The sequence below is a fragment of the Rhinoderma darwinii genome, chromosome 2 (assembly GCF_050947455.1).
Source record: "Rhinoderma darwinii isolate aRhiDar2 chromosome 2, aRhiDar2.hap1, whole genome shotgun sequence".
Taxonomy (NCBI): Eukaryota; Metazoa; Chordata; class Amphibia; order Anura; family Rhinodermatidae; genus Rhinoderma; species Rhinoderma darwinii.
The window spans coordinates 223,636,889-223,659,028 of NC_134688.1; the positions used below are offsets into that span (position 1 = coordinate 223,636,889).

Sequence of the window (22,140 nt, forward strand, 5' to 3'; positions counted from 1 at the left end):
CCTGCAGTGTAGCATTTTGTAGAGTATGCAGTGCAGTGTGTACAGTGTGGTGTAGAGTATGCAGTATAGTATAGTGCAGGGTATGCAGTGTAGTGTAGAGTATGTAGTGGAGTGCAGAGTATGCAGTGCAATGTAGTGCAGAGTATGCAGTGTAGTGCAGAGTATGCAATGTAGTGTGGTGCAGAGTATGCAATGTAGTGTGGTGCAGAGTATGCAGCATAGTGTAGTGCAGAGTATCCATTGTAGTGCAGAGTATGCAGTGTAGTGCATAGGATGCAGTATAGTGCAGAGGATGCAGTGTACCACAGCGTATGCATTGTAGTGTAGTACAGAAATATGCCGTGTAGTGCAGAGTATGTAGTGTAGTGCAGTGCAGAGTATGCAGCACAGTGTAGAGTATGTAGTGTAGTGCAGAGTATGCAATGTAGTGTAGTGCAGATTATGCAGTGCAGAGTACACAATATGCAGTGTAGTGCAGAGTATGCAGTGTTATGTAGTGCAGAGTCTTGAGTGTAGTGGTTTGCAGAGTATGCCGTGTAGTGTGGTGCAGAGTATGCAGTGTAGCGCAGTGTATACAGTGTAGCGTAGAGTATGCAGTGTGGTGCAGAGCATGCAGTGCAGTGTGTCGCAGTGTATGCAGTGTAGTGTGTTGCATCACATGCAGCGTATGCAGTGTAGTGTGGTGCAGAGTATGCTGGTTAATGTAGAGTATGCAGTGTAGTCTAGCGCAGAGTATGCAATGTTATGTAGTGCAGAGCCTGCAGTGTAGCATTTTGTAGAGTATGCAGTGCAGTGTGTACAGTGTGGTGTAGAGTATGCAGTATAGTATAGTGCAGGGTATGCAGTGTAGTGTAGAGTATGTAGTGGAGTGCAGAGTATGCAGTGCAATGTAGTGCAGAGTATGCAGTGTAGTGCATAGTATGCAATGTAGTGTGGTGCAGAGTATGCAATGTAGTGTGGTGCAGAGTATGCAGCATAGTGTAGTGCAGAGTATCCATTGTAGTGCAGAGTATGCAGTGTAGTGCATAGGATGCAGTATAGTGCAGAGGATGCAGTGTACCACAGCGTATGCATTGTAATGTAGTACAGAAATATGCCGTGTAGTGCAGAGTATGTAGTGTAGTGCAGTGCAGAGTATGCAGCACAGTGTAGAGTATGTAGTGTAGTGCAGAGTATGCAATGTAGTGTAGTGCAGATTATGCAGTGCAGAGTACACAATATACAGTGTAGTGCATAGTATGCAGTCTTATGTAGTGCAGAGTCTTGAGTGTAGTGGTTTGCAGAGTATGCCGTGTAGTGTGGTGCAGAGTATGCAGTGTAGCGCAGTGTATACAGTGTAGCGCAGAGTATGCAGTGTGATGCAGTGCAGTGTGTCGCAGTGTAGTGTGTTGCATCACATGCAGCGTATGCAGTGTAGTGTGGTGCAGAGTATGCTGGTTAATGTAGAGTATGCAGTGTAGTCTAGCGCAGAGTATGCAATGTTATGTAGTGCAGAGCCTGCAGTGTAGCATTTTGTAGAGTATGCAGTGCAGTGTGTACAGTGTGGTGTAGAGTATGCAGTATAGTATAGTGCAGGGTATGCAGTGTAGTGTAGAGTATGTAGTGGAGTGCAGAGTATGCAGTGCAATGTAGTGCAGAGTATGCAGTGTAGTGCAGAGTATGCAATGTAGCGTGGTGCAGAGTATGCAATGTAGTGTGGTGCAGAGTGTGCAGCATAGTGTAGTGCAGAGTATCCAGTGTAGTGCAGAGTATGCAGTGTAGTGCATAGGATGCAGTATAGTGCAGAGGATGCAGTGTACCACAGCGTATGCATTGTAGTGTAGTACAGAAATATGCTGTGTAGTGCACAGTATGTAGTGTAGTGCAGTGCAGAGTATGCAGCACAGTGTAGAGTATGTAGTGTAGTGCAGAGTATGCAATGTAGTGTAGTGCAGATTATGCAGTGCAGAGTACACAGTATGCAGTGTAGTGCAGAGTATGCAGTGTAGTGTGGTGCAGAGTATGCAGCATAGTGTAGTGCAGAGTATCCAGTGTAGTGCAGAGTATGCAGTGTAGTGCATAGGATGCAATATAGTGCAGAGGATGCAGTGTAGCACAGCGTATGCATTGTAGTGTAGTACAGAGTATGCCGTGTAGTGCAGAGTATGTAGTGTAGTGCAGTGCAGAGTATGCAGCACAGTGTAGAGTATGTAGTGTAGTGCAGAGTATGCAGTGTAGTGTAGTGCAGAGTATGCTGCATAGTGTAGTGCAGAGTATCCAGTGTAGTGCAGAGTATGCAGTGTAGTGCATAGGATGCAGTATAGTGCAGAGGATGCAGTGCAGCACAGCACATGCATTGTAGTGTAGTACAGAGTATGCCGTGTAGTGCAGAGTATGTAGTGTAGTGCAGTGCAGAGTATGCAGCGCAGTGTAGAGTATGTAGTGTAGTGCAGAGCATGCAATGTAGTGTAGTGCAGATTATGCAGTGCAGAGTACACAGTGTAGTTAGTGCAGAGTATGCCGTGTAGTAGAGTATGCAGTGTAGTGCAGAATATGCAGTGTAGTGTGGTGCAGAGTATGCAGCATAGTGTAGTGCAGAGTATCCAGTGTAGTGCAGAGTATCCAGTGTAGTGCATAGGATGCAGTATAGTGCAGAGGAGGCAGTGTAGCACAGCGTATGCATTGTAGTGTAGTACAGAGTATGCCGTGTAGTGCAGAGTGTGTAGTGCAGTGCAGAGTATGCAGTGCAGTGTAGAGTATGTAGTGTAGTGCAGAGTATGCAATGTAGTGTAGTGCAGATTATACAGTGCAGAGTACACAGTGTAGTTAGTGCTGAGTATGCAGTGTAGCGTAGTAGAGTATGCAGTGTAGTGCAGAGTATGCAGTGTAGTGCAGAGCATGTAGTGTAGTGCAGAGTATGCAGTGTAGTGGTTTAGAGTATGCAGTGCAGTGTAGCGTATGCAGTGCAGAGTATGTAGTGTAGTGCAGAGTATGTAGTGTAGTGCAGAGTATGCAGTGTAGTGTTTTACAGAGTATGCAGTGTAGTGTAGTTTAGTGCAGAGTATGCAGTGTAGTGGTTCACAGAGTATACAGTGTAGTGTAGTGCAGAGTATGCAGTGTAGTGGTTTACAGAGTATGCAGTGTAGTGCAGAGTATGCAGTGCAGTGGTTTACAGAGTATGCAGTGTAGTGCAGTGTAGTGGTTTACAGAGTATGCAGTGTAGTGTGGTTTAGTGCAGAGTATGCAGTGTAATGTTTTACAGAGTATGCAGTGTAGTGTAGTGCAGAGTATGCAGTGTAGTGGTTTACAGAGTATGCAGTGTAGTGCAGAGTAGGCAGTGCAGTGTTTTACAGAGTATGCAGTGTAGTGCAGAGTATGTAGTGTAGTGCAGAATATGCAGTGTAGTGTAGTGCAGCGTATGCAGTGTAGAGGATACAGTGTAGTATAGTGTAGCGTATGCAGTGCAGGATAGTGCAGAGCATGCAGTGTAGTGTAGAGTATGCAGTGTAGTGTTTTACAGAGTATGCAGTGTAGTGCAGAGTATGCAGTGTAGTGTAGTGCAGATTATGCAGTGTAGTGTAGTGCAGATTATGCAGTGTAGAGTAGAGTATACAGTGTAGTGTAGAGTATGCAGTGTAGTGCAGAGTATGCAGTGTAGTGTAGAGTATACAGTGTAGTGTAGTGCAGAGTATGCAGTGTAGTGTTTTTTTTAGAGAGTATGCAGTGTAGTGTAGAGTATGCAGTGTAGTGGTTTACAGAGTATGCAGTGTAGTGTAGAGTATGCAGTGTAGTGTTTTAGAGAGTATGCAGTGTAGTATAGTGAAGAGTGTGCAGTCTAGTGCAGAGTATGCAGTGTAGTCTAGTGCAGAGTATGCAGTGTAGTGCAGTGCAGAGTATGCAGCACAGTGTATGCAGTGCAGTTTAGTGCAGAGTATGCAGTGTAGTGCAGAGTATGCAGTGTAGTGTAGTGCAGAGTATGCAGTGTAGTGTAGTGCAGAGTATGCAGTGTGGTGCCACTGGTTGTTGGAACTGTCATGTAGCATGGTGACAGGAGCCTGATGCCTGACTCTGTGGAGGTAGAAGCGTCAGTGAGTAGAGACAGACATGGGTTTGATGAGTGATGACACTGTTCCTCCTCCCTATACACGTGTGTAGTGGAACTTATTCCCTTGTTATATATGTGCATGTATATAGATATATGTTCTGCTGCCTGTATATAGATGTATGTGCTGGTGCCTGTATATAGATTATGCCCTAATGATGAGGAATATTATTAATAAAAGTTGTGGATGCCGCTTACCAGAGCGTGCTGGAGACTGGTGTTGGAGGAAGGGCTGTGCACTGAGCCCCCTCCTCTCCGGCCTGGGAGAGAAGACACAGTGCATCGCCCTGACCTCCCGTGGAGAAGGAGGCTCAGGAGGTGGCACATCCCAAGCACCGGGCACAGCCTCAGCTGTCACTTTCAGCACTGTGCATGTGGAGGAGGAAGAAGAGGAGAGTGCTCCTCTTATCCGTGCACTTCTTCTCCTTGTCTCCCACCCAGTCTCCTGCCCCTCCTCTGTCTGCCTAGTCTGGATGCATCTGTCACTGAGGAGGAGAGCAGAGGACTAGAACCCAGCAGAAGAAGAGGAGGACAAGGGGAGGGGGTCATCTTCTACACTGGAAGTTCCTCACTGAGCAGGAGGAGGAGATGATCCAAGGGATACATCATGGAGTTCTGGAGGAACAAGCAACAGTAACAAAGAGTTAAATGTTTGCAGGGAGTACATCAGGTGGAGAGCTTCATGGTTTTGTTTAGGGAGGGGGAATGATTTAACCTCCACTCCTGATCAAAGCCTTCTCTTCTCCAGATTTCTAGGCTGTGATCAGCCATTACTTTCCAGGCAGCCTTATAGGAATTTCTGGCTTGTGTATGTGTGTGTTGGAATCACACTATCTATCTGCACATTGCTGCCTGCACCAGGGAAGGAACAATGTGCTTCCCAAGTCTTCATCCTTGATTTTTCTTTTTCGCCTTTTTTCTTTCTGATTTTCTTCTTTTGCAGACCGTGGTGGGTTTTATTTTATTATTTATTGTGTATCAGGAGGGGAGGAGGTGGGGAGAGGGGAGAGGGAGAGGGGTGGTTGCTGGTGTCTCCTCTGCTGCTGCTGCTGCTGCTTCTGCTGCCTGTGCTGCTGCTACTGCTGTGGGTGCAATGGATGGCCCACGGTGCAATGGCTATCGCAAGAAGAGGAGATCCAAATCCCAAAGGGATAGGGAAATAAGGTCCAAAGGAGGATTAGGGCTTTCCAGGACCGGCTCTTTGCTTTCTTCCTCTGGATCTGAGAAAGAAGACAATAGGAACCCGACTGCTTCTTCCTTGTCCAGACCAAAGCCCCCCAGGAGAAAGAGGAAAGAGTCCTCCTCGGCTGAAGAAGACATCATTGATGGATTTGCAATGAGCAGCTTTGTGACTTTGGAAGCGCTGGAGGTAAGACACAAGGGTGTGTGTGCATTGCTGTATGGGGGTTCATTTAAGGTCCTAATGTTTTGGAGTGTAGGGAGGAGAGCGAGGGGGGAGGAGGAGGTTGGACCCTTGTCACTGCAGATTGCCTTTTAATCCTTTCATTGCAAGCTTTCAGATGATGATGATGATGATGATAGAACGATAGGCAGGGCTGTCAGCAGCTCCCACTCACATCCCTCCAGCTACTATAAGGGTTAATGTCCACAACCAAAATGGAAATGAACTGTCTGTGTATAAGGGATGGGGTGGATTCATCATACCTGCATGCCACTAACTGGTTAACTGCTCTCATTCACATCCCAGTTGAATGTGCAGTTTATTTATGGCTGTGTATCTGATAACTATGATCTGGGAGTGGTAGAGTTAGCAGGGTATTGTTTAAAAGGACATGATGCTGCTGAATGACATTTGGATCCAGATCCTGTGTATTTATTACCCTGCTGCCCTGGCTAGTACACTGAGCTCTCATCCTTGCTGGAGGGGTTAATGAGCAAATCAAATCCTCCCTGCTGACGTCCTATAATAAAGGCTTGTCCTGCTATTGTCTGTGCAAAAGTGATTGTATACTGTTCCCTGGCAGAGCCTTGCATTATGTGTGACACTTGGACACCTGCAGCGCTTTATCAAGGGACACACACACATATATATATATATATATATATATATATATATATATATATATATATATATATATATATATATATATATATATATATATATCTGAATAGATGTCAATATTACTGATTCTTGCTGAGCGGATCATGATTGTCAATTGAAACTCTTGCATATTTTGGATACATGGTCCTTGTCTGTATTTTGCAAATCCTAAAATGTCAATGGTCAGCAATGACACTTGTTTTATGTGTCCAGTGATTTGTATACATGATCTAGTAGAAGTATACTGTGCTAATGTCACTATTCAGCACTCCATCTGCTTGTACTTGTGGCTTTAAACAATCTGGATTCATTGTTCAAGGTTATCTTAATGATAGATCAATTGATATGTGTGTATGGGTGATATGGGCTTTTGATTTACACAACTGTGAATATATAATGTAGACAGCCAAGGATATAATGACCAATAACCCTGATTGTTAATAATAATAATAATAATAATAATAATAATAATAATAATAATTTAATTATATAGTCATTGAGTATGATCTAGTGAAATTCTGTAAAATGTATCGGACATGTTTTACAATTGTTATTGATGGTATATTATAATCTTAGCTGTATTTACCAATATGATTACAGTAGTTGTGGGGCCCACTGAACTTCCAGGTTGTTGATTTTCACTGCAAGATAAAGCATGTATGAATTTATTATCATCATTGAAACTGTTTTTCCTTGGCAATGAATTGTCTTTTTTTTATATCAAGCCAATAGTGTAATATACAGTAGGTTGCCTTAGGATATATCCCAGAGCGTCGGCGGGCATAAATTGTTGTGGTTGTATTCCATTGACATTGGATGTGTTTTGCATTATGCTTTGACCAAACTTTTCTGGTCCCACCAGCTGTTATTGTTTTTGTCAGCAGAATAAACATCTGTGTTTAGGATACTGTACATGATATTCTTCATCCAGACGTTGAGATATGGATTCCAGACTTCTTTGCTTGTGTGTGGAATGAGAATTTTATATATGGGGTGTGTGGTGGGAAAGTTGTTACAGCACTCAACTTTTACGTTTTATCTGTGATATGAATATTTAAAATAAAATGGATATAACTGTAGTTATAGAAGTATATCAAAAGTTAGCTAGAAAAACATTTGTTAAAATTGTTGAAATTCGATGGAATTCAATAAAAAAAAATACTGTATTTAATGGTTATAAAATGGTCCAAAATCATTTAAACAATTTTGGACTTATCAAAGTTTTAAATTTAGGGTCAATTTTGAAGAGTAAAGGAGTGTGGGCACTTGTTACTATCATCTGACATATAAGCGGAAGAGGATATCAGTGGAGGTCCATAGGACCCCACCAGTGTTTAAATTGACTGGGCCATGGTGCTCTATTGAGGACTACAGAGATTTCTGTACCCCCCAGATATGCTGACTTTACAGTCCCTGAGTAGAGTGCCATGACCCCTTCATTCTTGTGATAGGTAGGGGTCTCAGCTCATTGACTTCCACTGATGCCCTCTTTTGTTATATCTCTATGGCATGTTAGAACATAACTAAATGTGGCCATATAAGGTGCCTGCAATAGTTATTGTGCCCTCAATGTGTCATTAATTGGCATGAACTAGTTTTTACTTTGAGTTTAAGTCACTTGAAAAATGACTCTATAACAGACTGGCAACATCAGAACATTTCACCTTTATGTGGTTGCTAATAAACTTCATGCTGGGTCGTCTACACACAGAATGTACAACTTTTTTAGTTTGATATTCCTTAAATTGTTGGCAAATTAAACATTTTCACACTTGACATCATTTTAAGGTGAAACATAGTTAAAGGGATGAACGGCCATAGTGTTATCAGTAATTCTGTAGAGTATATAAGTAGCCTTGGAACATATTAGTCTGATTTCAATGAATGGAGAACACACTATTATAAGGAAATTCAGCAGGAATAGGGAGCGCTGATCCTTCTTCTGTAATAAATGAAGTCAGCTAAGCGTTCAAGAATGATATTGTCCCATAGTTGGTGATCCCTACAATTGTTTGCATGCTTGTGTAACCTTTGTTATGTAAGAGTATGGAAAATTGTAGATAACATTTTTATTTTTTCTAAAAATGCCATATATGATTTCATTTGGATAATTATTTGCTTTTGTGTTAGTGGGATTACTGAATTATGTCTATAATTGATGTATTGGGTGTTCTACGATGCGCTGCTATTATACTGTATATTTGCATTTGTGGCCATTATATATTAGCATGAACATGATATAAAGGTGCTGTGTTTTCAATAAAGTCTTTAGCTGTGGGTAATGAAGTTGTCTAAGAACATAAATGTTAATTTATGCATAATGTAATGATGTCAATATAGTTTTTGCATAATGTCAATGATCCTTTAATGCAATATAATCATTCAACCTATTCAAATATGCATAAGTGACTACTTTACTCCATATAATAAAATGGAAAACTGGTCCTCCCATGTATGATGGGGTAACTTTTTTATATAAATAATATGTTGACGTAGGGAAAATAATTGTGGTTATTGTGAAGATCAAATGAATCCGTGTACAAATATAAAGATATGAATGCATTACAAGAAGCTCCTACATTACATCAATTCTTTTGGCCTGATGAAGACATCAGTTCGATGTCGTAACGCGTAGCCTATCTATTAATAAAACGTATTTAATTATTTATTTATTTATTTATATACTTCAATGTTTTAAACTTCATCTTATCAGCGCCGTTATAGGTCCAATTTTGGTCTTTTTATCACATTACATCAATGTATTTCATGCACATATACATATATGCAATTGAAATTTACCCATGATACATCAGTATATTGACATGGTGTGTAAGATAATCACATGGTAGAGCATCTATGCAAGAGAAAGTGATGTTATCCATGTATGTACATTGCAGTTATCTATTGGGGCCTTGTGCATATAACAGAATATGCGATAACAATGTTGCTCGACATTATTCACATAGTAAAAATAGTAGAAAAGATCAAAACATTTAACCGTATTTATTGTAAAACACAATCTTTAGGTCATTTTTTTGCACAAAGTATAGAAAAATGTGTTGATATCATTATCATTTATCTATCAAAAAAAGCATCAAAGAGCGCTGAATCCGTTTGAACACATCCTAATAAAAAGCTACAGTGGAAAACTCCAGTTTTTACCTGAATTTCGCATCAAGTTGCCACACTGTACGGCCAGCCAGGTATTGTCATAAAATACACCTTTATCACCGAGCTTCAATGAATGGAATTGAATTCTTCAAAGCCTTTTTAGTCTGTACCAATCAGATATAAATGATTGTTAACACTATTGAGGTGGCTGCTGTAAAAGTATATGTATATTATGAAGTTAGATGAGCTTTATTCTTATAAAACTCTATAACCTAAAGGATTGTCCAATTTCAGCAAACTAATGTTATTCTTTGTATAATTAAAAGTTACACAATTTTCCAATATACTTTCTGTATTCATTCCTCAAGGTTTTCAAGATCTCTGCTTGTTGTTATCCAGTAAGGACATTCATTGCTTGTGGATAAAATTCATTTGATGATCACACAGGTGCACGGCTCGTTACAGTTACATTATGTGTATCAGAATTGTGTCTTGTAACGAGCTGCGCACCTGTGCATCCATCACATGACCATGGACTGGATTTATCCACTGGAATTCAACAATGAATGTTCCTACTGAATAACAACAAGCAGAGATCTTTGAAACCGTGAGAAATGAATACAGAAATTATATTGGAAAAATGTATATCATTTAATTATACAAAAAATAACATTAATTTACTGAAACTGGACAACCCCTTTAAGGCCTTATGCACATGACAGATCAGTGTAATATGAATATGTAAAAGGGCACTTATGAAAATCTATGGCCCCACACTTTACCTCCATATGTTTCCAATTTTATACAGGGCATAAGTACGTTTTTTCTTAGGCCGGGTTCCCACATGTCGGATAGGCTGCGTGAAAACGGTGCAGCGTATCCGACCTGGAACCCGCAGCACCTTCTGGCTGAAAAATCGCAGCGAATCTGCCGCAAAAGTCGCAACACATACTTTCTGTTATGGGTTTTGCATCCCTATTAAATTCAATAGGGAAAACCCACAATAGAAAAGCAATGAAAAAACAGCATATATTGACATGATGCGGATTTAAATTCCGCACCGCAGGCCAATTTATTTGCGTTTTTTTCCGCAGCGTGGGCATGAGATTTTCTTAATGTCATCCACTTTGCTGCTACTGTACAGAATTGCGTTGCGGAAATTCAGCAGCGTTTACACTACATGGGAACCCGGCCTTAAGGATTTATTTGGAAAACGTGAAAAAAAAAATGGTGGCATGCTCAATTAGATCATGTATTAGGCAAGGATTAGGCCACATATAATTTTGAGGCAGTTTTTGGCTCCGTTTTTTGAGCTAAACACAGGAGTGGACACAAAACAAAGGCGATGCATCCGTTTCTTATTTACAGCTTTCCTCCTTTTTGAATTCACTTCTGGCTTTGGCTAAAAAAAAACTGCGCCAGGAACTGCATCAAAACTGCATTTCTGATCCGGGCCTTACTGAGGCATTTTCCCCTAGAAGCACATGGTGACTTATGTGAGGATGTTATGGCAGCACAGGGAGTGACGCACAGGCTCTAGGGACACAGCTTTGCCATGTGCCTGAGGCCTAAGGTCCAGTTCAAACAATGTAGTTTGATGCCGTTTCGAATGCATTTTTCTTTTTTTGTAACCAAGATCAGGACTGGAAAAAAGTATAAGGCCAGGATCACACGTGCAGTTTGATGCAGTTTTTGGCTCTTTGTTTGGCTACAGTGGCGTTTTTCTTAAAAATTCTGTGTGTGAAACCACCCCTAGCCTAGAAAAACTGCATCAAAATTTAATTTGTGGGAGTCTCTTCTCAAACTCTTTGATATAATTCCATATTATTTTTGTTGTTATATTATTATTTGATTTATTAAAATCGAATAAAGGAGAAAATATGTGAATGGCCTCCTCTTTATGTATTCATTGTGGCCCTAGTGCTGACTGGAATGATGTCCACCATAAAACTGTGTGGAAAGGTCGCTAGTCCCTACCATCCGTCTGTAACTGCTACAACCTCTCCATAAATAATACGATCGGACAGTCCTGCAGTGTAATTTGTAGTAATTGCATCTAATCTTTTGATAGCTAATTCTATAAACGTTACTTTCTATTATCTGCTGTGCTGGTAATTATTGACTGTTGTACAGAACTGCGCAGCTCATTATTAGTTATGGGATTTATTTTCATTTTAAGGAAATGAGTTAATAACTGCTAGTCATTGGGTGTTCTGTGATGTCACTACCGGAAATGGAAATATCACATGAAAGGCAATTATTTGTTAGGTCTTGATGCAGTCAGGTAAATAACAACAGATTCATTCCCGAGTGGGCATTTTTAGAAAATGTTTGACAACTATGTGATTTATCATTGCCAGTTCTACTAACAACAGAATGCATTCATATATAATGCATTTCATTACACTTCTTTATCTGAGTAATAGTTGTACACTAATCAAACTATATGGATTACTCATTTTATAATTGTACACCTTACATGCCATGGTGTGTTACATACATGACAATGGAATGTTGCAAACAAATTAACGTATTTGTAAAATGAGTCTGAAACGCTTATTATACCGTATAAAGTCACACTCATGAAAAGCAGCGGAATGGAGATGATCACATGATCGCCACTAATTTATTCACCTCAATGATAAAAATGGAAGATATCGACGACCATTCATTATTAGGACTTGTTGGACATCTGGGAGCCTACACTTTATCAACATTTTAAGCTTCAAGGTTAGTTATAGATGACAACTTATTATTACAGACCACCTCCGAATTGCGTCCCAATATTTTATCCTTTTGTTTACCAATAAAATTAGAAACGCTGTTTCCTTTTAACGGCTTTTCAGCGCTGGATCCCATTACTTTCTTTCTCTTAGTTATGGATGGCCAAACCTGTCATATATACACAAGTGTGGAAAAAACGAAGATTTCCTATACACAGATAATAGTCATCAAGTAACAGTCAAAAATATCTAACATGTCTGATACTTGAAGATTGTTCATGTCCAAATGTCACCCCAGCATTCACTGCTTTAGTCTGAATTGTAATTTTCCATATTATATATAATTTGCTCATGAGTTTTGAAGGTGAACATGTCTTTAAGCTTTTAAAAATCATAAATTATCTTTGGAAATTTCACCGTATGTTGTTATTTAGCAATGATCCCTTTAAAGAGGTTCCAGGGAATTATTTTACTTCCAAAATGCTTACAACTTTTTTAATATATGAAGTTATTTGGGAGAAACTTGCGGTCATCATACTTTTTCTATTATTTAAAATTGACATTAGTTTACAAAAGAAGTGCTCTTGTGTCCCTAAAAGAAGACTTAGGAAATAGTCATGTATTTTAAATTAACTTGACCTATTAATTTTGTAAATCTTTGGAATATATAAAGAGTAGGAATGTTGCATTGGACATATAGTAATTTTATGTATATCTTATACGTTGAAAATAAAGATCAAAGATTATGTCAGACATAAAATGGCCATGAATATTTCTCCTCTATTGATCAATGACAATAATTGAGAGCTATAGATTTGTTAGGATCTCAAAGCTCCAGTCTGTCTGGGTGGATTCGACTCTGCATTGCCAACATTACTTTGCTGAAAACACCTATTTGTGTTACTTTTGAAATGGCTTTCCTTTTCCTATAAAGAAAAAACACCTACATTTCTGCACGTCCTTCATTGGGTTGTGTAAGACTGTGACCATACCGGTGAGTGTGACGTATCAGCTAGCGTGAAACCTGGAGTCTTGTGCCTCTTTAGTCAGACTGCGTGGCAGACTGTGCTGGAAATAGGGATGGGGATGGCGTTTTTTGCATTTTTATTTCTCTGACATCTCTGGGAAAACCTGAGATTATGGCTTGATATAGCACACAATGTATATTTTGACCCTTATTATCATATAAAAGTGCAAACCAGACTTGTTATACAGTTATTATCACCCCAGTAATTTATATCTTTGTGCAGAAATATCCATGTGATATCAAGAAAAAGGTTTTAAATGCAAGAGAACAGCAGCAGTGTAAACCTGCAAGAATACTGTCAGTGTATATCTTAACTACATGCTAATTCTACTGAATGTAGGTCCAGCATCACTGAAATGTTGAATATTGTCAAACAGGATCTTACAACACCTTTTTGACAGGTATAAAAACGATAAATAATAATTATATTTGCAGACAATGTGCTGGCGTATAATATGCACAAAAAGGAACTGTGATGTAGTATATCCCACGCTATCTTGTCTTTGTCATCAAATTAAAAATATATATCCCAGGGGCGTAACTAGGAAAGACTGGGCCCCATAGCAAACTTTTGACTGCCCCCCCCCTCCCCTGGGTATCACGCAACCCCCCCCTTGTAGATAGTGCCTCCCTATAGATTCCGCCACACAGCGCCCCCCTATAGATAGCACCAAAGAGCCCCCCTGTAGATAGCACCATACAGCCCCCTGTAGATAACATCATACAGCCCTCCCCTGTAGATAACGTCATACAGCCCTCTCCTGTAGATAACGCCATACAGCCCTCCCCCTGTAGATAACGCCAGACAGCCCCCCTGTAGATAACGCCAGACAGCCTTCCCTGTAGATAACGTCAGACAGCCCCCCCTGTAGATAATGCCAGACAGCCCCCCTGTAGATAACGCCAGACAGCCCCCCTGTAGATAATGCCAGACAGCCCCCCTGTAGATAACACCATACAGCCCCCCTGTAGATAACGCCAGACAGCCCTCCCTGTAGATAACATCATACAGCCCCCTCTGTAGATAACGCCAGACAGCCCTCCCTGTAAATAACGCCATGCAGCCCCCCTGTAGATAACGTCATACAGCCCCCCCTGTAGATAACGCCATACAGCCCCCCCTGTAGATAACGCCATACAGCCCCTTGTAGATAATGCCATACAGACCCCCTGTAGATAACGCCATACAGCGCCCTGTAGATAACGCCATACAGCCCTCCCTGTAGATAACGCCATACAGCCCCCCCTGTAGATAACGCAATACAGCCCTAAACCCCCCTGTAGGTAACGCCATGCAGCCCCCAACAAAAAACGGCCTATAGTTTGTCCTACAAAAGACATGCATCCCCTATCCACAAGATAGGGGATACATGTGTGATCGCTGGCAGCGATAAGGAGAACGGGGGACCAAAAGTCCCCCGAAGTTCTCCATGACAAACCACCGACTTCCGGCGTCTGCGCAGTTCAATAAAAACGAAAGGAGCGCTGGTCACGCATGCGCACAAGCGCGACCGGTGTGCAATTCGTTTCTATGGAGCTGCAGACAGACCCCAGAAGTCAGGTTTGTCATGGAGAACTTCGGGGGACTCTTGGTCCCCGTTCTCCTTATCGCTGGACGTCCCAGCGATCACACATGTATCCCCTCTCCTGTGGAGAGGGGATGCATGCCTTTTGTAGGAATAACCCTTCAGTGGCATCGCGCTGTAGCAGCCATAGCAGCTGCTAGTGGAGCCTCCAGCCATGGGAGGGGGCCCGTGCCGGCGGGCGGCACGGGCCCCCTCATGCTGCGGGCCCCGTAGCAGTCGCTACGGCTGCTACTGCGTTAGTTACGCCACTAATATTTCCAGTTAAATATTGGCTTTAACCATATAATTCAAAGAAACAAATTCTACATGAATAATATAAATAGCTGTGTATTGTGCCGATAGCACAACTATAGAAGGTGAGCAGATAAAGCTATTGCTCTATAGGATCAGTCTCTTTGGAACTAAAATGCTAATCTATGAAGTGCTGTGTCCATGATGTTTTTTTTTTTAGATTGACTATACTAGTAGATAAGAATCGGTTCATAAATAATATGTCATATACTTTTTTTTATACAAAGTGATTGGGGGCATAGAGCACAAAGTTGTTTAAGGATGGGATATGCATAACAAAAAGGATAAATGGGCCCTTCAAAATATACCGTGATTAGATCCTCACTTTGAGGTCACCTCTGCAACACAAGAGAATAAATTCAATCTAGAGCTGGGAAAAGGTTTCTTTACTGTAAGAGCTGTGAAGCTGGGGAGCAGTTTACCTCAGGATCTGAACAAAGATTAACTTCAAGAAAGATGTGGATAATTTTTTTTTCAAAATAAAATAATATAAGTGTCTATGTAGATATAGAATATACTCGACTTAGTTTTATATTTCTGAAGACCATAAATTATCACTTTAGGGCACATTGGATCTCACCCTGTGTTTTTTACCCCTAACATATATATATATATATATATATATATATATATATATATATATATATATATATATCAGACAAAAAATGGCGACAGCACCCTGCAACACTAATGCCACCTAAACCACTAAATATAAATAAATATGCACTAAAGCTAAATCTACTTACAAATAGGGAGGTTCTTAGTGCACATTTTGATCAAAAAGTGTTAGCCCACCTGCCACGACAAGGCGACCTCTGTAAAGTGGGAACCTACGCTGCACATACACCCAGAACTGGGACTAAGCCTACATATATACCTGGGGATGGTAGGATCCAGCATTGAACTGATATATATATATATATATATATATATATATAAAAAATATATTATTTTTTTTAGTTTGCTTGTTGTTTATTTCTATAATTCTCCTGGTTAAAGTGACATATTATTTTTCAACTACTCTATAATTTTATTTTCTGGCAATAATTTAAATTTCTTCTCCAATGTTATATTTCAGTGTAAACTAGCAGTTATGTTGTAGATGCAGCAACTGATACCGCACAGTGGAGTTTATAAGAGATTAGACATTCTTTGTTGACATTTACACTTCTGCTTTGTGAGGAAAAACACCGGACTGTGATGGGAAAATTACCAGATCACGATTCCTCATCTCAACACTTGTCCTGTGCCTTGGATATGAAGTAACTGCTGAAAACAGAGAGGGACTTGCAAGAAGCTGTGTTTATGTATGGTGTCAGCTTCTTTGCTGTCTAACTTGGCTGTAAGCCATTGAGGCATCTGCAGGAGAGTACTGCAGTCTTATAGGATCTTCATATAACAATGGCATGGACTCTGGAGAGCTATTATTCCAGTAAAGTACAACAAGTGAAGATACATTTAACTGAATGTCCACCATTAAACAGTAAAATAGGTCTAGGATTCCGTTGTGATTAATTTAATAATATGTCTATATAGAGGTTGAGGCTTCTTTTTATCTATTCTAGAGCTCCAAATCCCCTATTTCCATTATAACTTTCCTAGAAATAAATGATTAAATTCAGGCTGCCTGGGGTTAGGCATTACGCTCTTATGCTCCCCCTACTGGTGGCTGCAGACAGTAATATTTATATTACTATATAAAGGAAACCAGAGATCTTATGATATATAATGAATTAATCAGGTGGATATGCACTTTAAAGAGGCTCTGTCACCAGATTATCAAATCCCTATCTCCTATTGCATGTGATCGGCGCTGCAATGTAGATAACAGTAACGTTTTTGTTTTTTTTAAAACGATCATTTTTGGCCAAGTTATGAGCAATTTTATATTTATGCAAATGAGCCTTTCTAATGGACAACTGGGCGTGTTTTCTCTTATTTCCAACTGGACGTGTATTGTGTTTGTAACATCTGGGCACGTTTACTTGTTTTACTAACTGGGCGTTGTGAATAGAAGTGTATGATGCTGACGAATCAATGACCAATCAGCATCATGTCAGCATCATACACTTCTATTCACAACGCCCAGCTAGTAAAACAAGTAAGATGTTACAAACACAATACACGCCCAGTTGGAAATAAGAGTAAACACGCCCAGTTGTCCATTAGAAAGGCTCATTTGCATAAATATAAAATTGCTCATAACTTGGCCAAAAATGATAGTTTTTCCAAAAAAAACAAAACGTTACTGTTATCTACATTGCAGCGCCGATCACATGCAATAGGAGATAGGGATTTGATAATCTGGTGACAGAGCCTCTTTAAGGAAGGTTTTACATGCTGCGGATTCAGTGCAGATTTCACATTGACTGACTAATTCCTAGAGTTTTTTGGGGAACCCCTCATATCTTCTCACATCCTGTGTCTTTCTCTAAGGAGATGGACTTTCAGGTTTATGCAACTAGATTTATAAACTCTCTCAATATATATGTATGGCAATCTACATTCATATAGCTACCCAGCGTAAAATCTCTTCATTGTTACTCTCCGCAGTAGCAGCTACGGGGTGCTCTATGATGGTCTCTGAAAAAATACATACCATAGGAACAGATTCTATAAATCATTATACTATTTCCCCAGGACTCTAATACAGTATTTACCTGACAGCCCACTCTAAAGCCCTCTTTTTGACCATCATATTTTATAGTCACCACCCCACTAATCATTATTCCCCTTTTTAAAGTGACTTTCTGTACATTACTATTGGTTGGCATGTGATTTATATGTTAATATTTGAACATTACTTTGAAACTAAAACCAAAAATACCATCAGACATCTAGCAGGTGAGAGGGGATTTGGGATGGTAACCATCCTGCAGACAAAAGGGCACATTATATGGGCATTATATTTTATTAAAAATTATTTTTACTTTTTGAGATACAGCTGCTTTGTATCCTGTATACAGAGCAGCTGTATCTAGCGCTGAAACGTGTATCCGTCAGGTCAGCGGCACTGACAGGTTCAGAGTCAGCCGGTCCTGTGTGTCTCTGACACGCGGGATCCACCTGTTATCGATCACTTAGTTATGAATATCCCGGGAAACATGACAATTCTGTTAGCATTGGCCATTTACCATTAAGGTAACATTTCAAATCTTCATATATTTTGTCCTCCTCCATCTTTCAGTAAAAATTATGACTGTAGAAATGATAGATACAAGCTCATTGATCTTTGGAAGGCAGAGTACGGTATATGAATACTTTTTAAAGGTCATATTATTTAGATATATTAGTTTAGTAAAACTACATAGTTGACGTTTGTTTGCTATAATATAGAGCTCCTCAGGATAAAATGCATTAGATCAATATTACCCACCCATTATTTTATATGTTTACTGGATAAGGTTTATCTATCACATACATCACATGCTCCAGTTATAGCAACCATACTCCAGTTATAAAATTTTGTATATATTCATTTCCTGCTGTTTAAATTTAAAAATGTATGCTTTTATTGTAAGAGGGAAATTTATCGTTTAACTGTAAGGTATGGTGAATTTTAAGCTAAAGAAAGAATTTGATCACTAGCCTTAAAAATAATGAGTCTTTTATTTTATATTGGAGGGATCTGGTTTCTATATTAGAAGCATGTGTTGGTCGGCTTGGTTCATAGTTAAATTTAACTCTTCAGATTTCCAAGAATCTGGAAAGTGACTGTAGAAATGTAAGTAAAGCATATAAAGATAATACTCAAAAATAAAGTTGCCAAAAGGATTAGATAAAAACCCCGACGGTTTAGGCATGATCTGCCAATGATCTAACCAATATCTTATGCATGTCAGGAGAAAGAATGATTAGCCATGTTGGATTTTGACTTTACTTGATCCTTTGTTTCGGAAATAAGCCGCTGCCAGAGATGTCTGACAACAGCTTATTCCACACTACCCATTGAAGTAAACATGCACGTCTAGCCGATACAAGGTGCTGCCTTCCCAATAATGAACCATTACCTACACAAAAACTGAAAACCATGGCTACACTATTTAAGCTATTACTGTTATTATCTATTCGACTATATTCTTGGTAATCAGTTCTTGTATGGGGTTTTCAGACTTCTCAGTGGTTTGTTCATGTTTTTTCTAATAGTATCCATTTAATTGCTTGTTGTCATCCTTAAACACCAAGTTGCTTTTTCTTATGAGCTGGGTATTCTCAAAGTATGTCCGCTATAAGCTTTAGTCTTGTCATGTGTACTTAAGGTAAAAGAACAGGAGTGATCCATATGATGAACTTTATTGAAAATTAAAATGTTTACTAAAAAAACTGAATTTAAGCAAGGGATCTGTGTTGCTATCTACATGGTGCTATAATAGCACATAGTCCTGGATTTAAACTGGACAAGGGGCAATCTCTGCATGAAGTTTGCATGTTTCCCCGAGTTTGTGTGGGCGTCCTCCAGGTACTCTAGTTTTCTCCCATGTCCCAAAAACATACTAATCAGTTAATTGGTTTCCTATGAAATTGGTCCTAATGTGTGTCTGAGATATTTAGACTGTGAGTCCCATTGTAGATAGGGACTGATGTGAGTGATGACAACCTCTGTACAGCGCTGGCGCTACAAAAGCAAAAAGAAAGAAATGATGACATAAATAATTAAGGAGTGGTTAGAATTTTATTTTCGTGTACATTTAAACCCATTCACTGGTACAGAACTTTATAAAGACTCCCAGTTAGTGTTGATCGGAGCTTTGTTTAAATACAGCACTTTCTTGCAGCATATTGTGCCTTGGGGACTTCTATTTAAATGAACTTAAGTTATTAAAATTTAAACCACTTCATTCAATTAACACCATCACATATAAAACACACAACGAGGAGAACATTGTTATTTAGAAAACAGTACTAGACAGACCGTGAAAGTAACACATTGTTATTTATATCAACATTAAAAAGAAAATATATATTTTGTAATTAATGCAAAAATATGTGGAGTCATTTCAGCAGTGGTTTCACAAACATACTATAGGTTATAAATATTCCAAATTAAGAAACACATAATGCTGTAAACTATAGTAAGGTTGGAAAAAGACACAAGTTCATCAAATTCACATTTATAGATTTATTGAATAAACCAAATAGCTGGTTGATGTTGTGCTGCTGGCTTCCTATTAGTATCCACGAGAGAAGCCCTGTAAAATCCCTGGATCATTGAGGCACATTTCACATGGCCGTAATATGTCTGCATTTTAGCATCTGTATTTGGGGTTGTAACAACTCACATGGTGATCTAAGTTTGGTTTAGTGAAACTGCGGCCATCTAACTGCTGTGTGAAACTAGTCTTATCATATATTACAATCTAAGATATCTAGGAGATATTATATCTTGTAAGCGGAGGCGTAGCTAGGGGTTTAGCACAGAGGGGGAAAAACACAGCTGAGTGTGCTTCAATGCAGTGGGCCCCCCAAGGCATTTTTACAACTTCAGAGGCGCATCCGGCAGTTGTAAAACTTAGTTTGCTACTCTACTCTGTTTCTGTAGACCTCCATAGAAGTGAATAGGTGTTATGGAAACAGCATAGCATCGTGAGCTACGCTGTTTGCTCCCACACAAGATAATGCCCCCCATAGCTGCCCCCACACAGGATAATGCCCGATAGCTGCCCCACACAGTATAATGCCCATAGTGCCCCCACACAGAATAATGCACCCATAGCTGCCCCACACAGTGTAATACCCCCATAGCTGCCCCATATAGTATAATGCCCCACGCAGTATAATGACCCATAACGTCCCTAAAACAGTATAATGCCTTCATAACTACCCCATAGAGTATAATGCCCCCATAGCTGCCCCCATACAGTATAATGCCCCCATAGCTGCCCTCATAGGGTATAATGCCCCCATACAGTATAATGTCCCCATAGCTGCCCCTCATTACCCACTATACCCAGTATAATACGCCCATAATGCCTACTAAAAAATAAAAATACTCACCTATCCCCATTCCCACGGCAAGTGGACGAGATTCCTCTGTTCTTCCGATTTGTGCTATGAGTGGCTCAGCGCAGACAGGCACGATGATGTCACTACATCGCGCCTGTCTGCGCTGAGCCACTCACAGCCGTCATTACACAGTGAATGCTAGAGCAGGGAGTTGATTCAACTGGATCTGCATCCTGAAAATGTATGTACAGTTGAAACCGGAACATGACACCGCGGCATCTCAGTGGGCCCGGGGCCACCGCCCTCCCCTGCTAGCTACGCCTTTGCTTGTAAGGCATTTCGTTTCAGGGACATGTAAATGGTGCCCTCTTCAATTGAAAGTCTTGGGTGGCATCATTCTTGAGTATAATTGTAGAAAGAAAGCAAAAAACACACGGCGCCACCTTGTGCAGGTCAAAAGGTTGAGTGGGTGAGGCAGGGGGGCAATTGTCATGCTCACCTAGGTAGGATGTTTTGAAGCGTGAGGATATAACCACAGTGCTGCTGCCAGATCCGAGTCGGTACCCCGAAGGGACCGCTTTGTTGACGGAGAGAAAGGGAGAAAAAATAGAGAAAAAATTGTATCTTGTGGGGGCGCTGCTGCGTGGCGAGATTTATATGAATGAAGTCCAGAGTATGATAAATAAGAAACGTTTATTTCAATAAGTGGCTACGCGTTTCAACGCTGAACAAGCGTCTTCCTCAGGCCATGTACACACTGTGCTGTGCTAAGCACAGTGTGTACATGGCCTGAGGAAGACGCTTGTTCAGCGTTGAAACGCGTAGCCACTTATTGAAATAAACGTTTCTTATTTATCATACTCTGGACTTCATTCATATAAATCTCGCCACGCAGCAGCGCCCCCACAAGATACAATTTTTTCTCTATTTTTTCTCCCTTTCTCTCCGTGAGTATAATTGTGACCTTCTTGTTTCATCCTGTAGTGGTCCATTTTTAGAAAATTGGCTATATTGCTTATATTTGACTGTTATGCTGATTTACAGAAAGGTGAATAATGCAAAGAATCTGAAATTGTGTAAATGAACTGATAGCGACAAACTAAAAAATTGGGCTTTGTTCACACTAGTGTCAAAGCTTCCGTCCATAACATAGCCATCACAACTATGATGGATTTTTTTTCGGATGGATCCCTATGATCCGAAAGAATCCCATTATATATAACAAATGATTCTTGATGTTGCACTACTTTGAAAGTTACACCACTGTTGCACCAATATTAATCTATTAAGTCACAGAATTGCTGCAACTCAATGTA

The 22,140-nt window shown here is 40.0% G+C and overlaps 1 protein-coding gene across 2 annotated transcripts in view; it reads left to right on the forward strand.

Moving 5' to 3' along the window:
* The first annotated feature begins 5,151 nt into the window (after nt 1–5,151).
* The window catches only part of AUTS2 (activator of transcription and developmental regulator AUTS2), a 1,220,758-nt gene continuing 1,203,769 nt past the window's right edge, over nt 5,152–22,140 (forward strand). For both annotated transcript variants that reach the window (XM_075852897.1, XM_075852898.1), the window contains exon 1: nt 5,152–5,450. In XM_075852897.1, the coding sequence (XP_075709012.1) occupies nt 5,175–5,450 (276 nt within the window). In that variant the 5' untranslated portion in view covers nt 5,152–5,174. The remainder of the gene's footprint in view (nt 5,451–22,140) is intronic.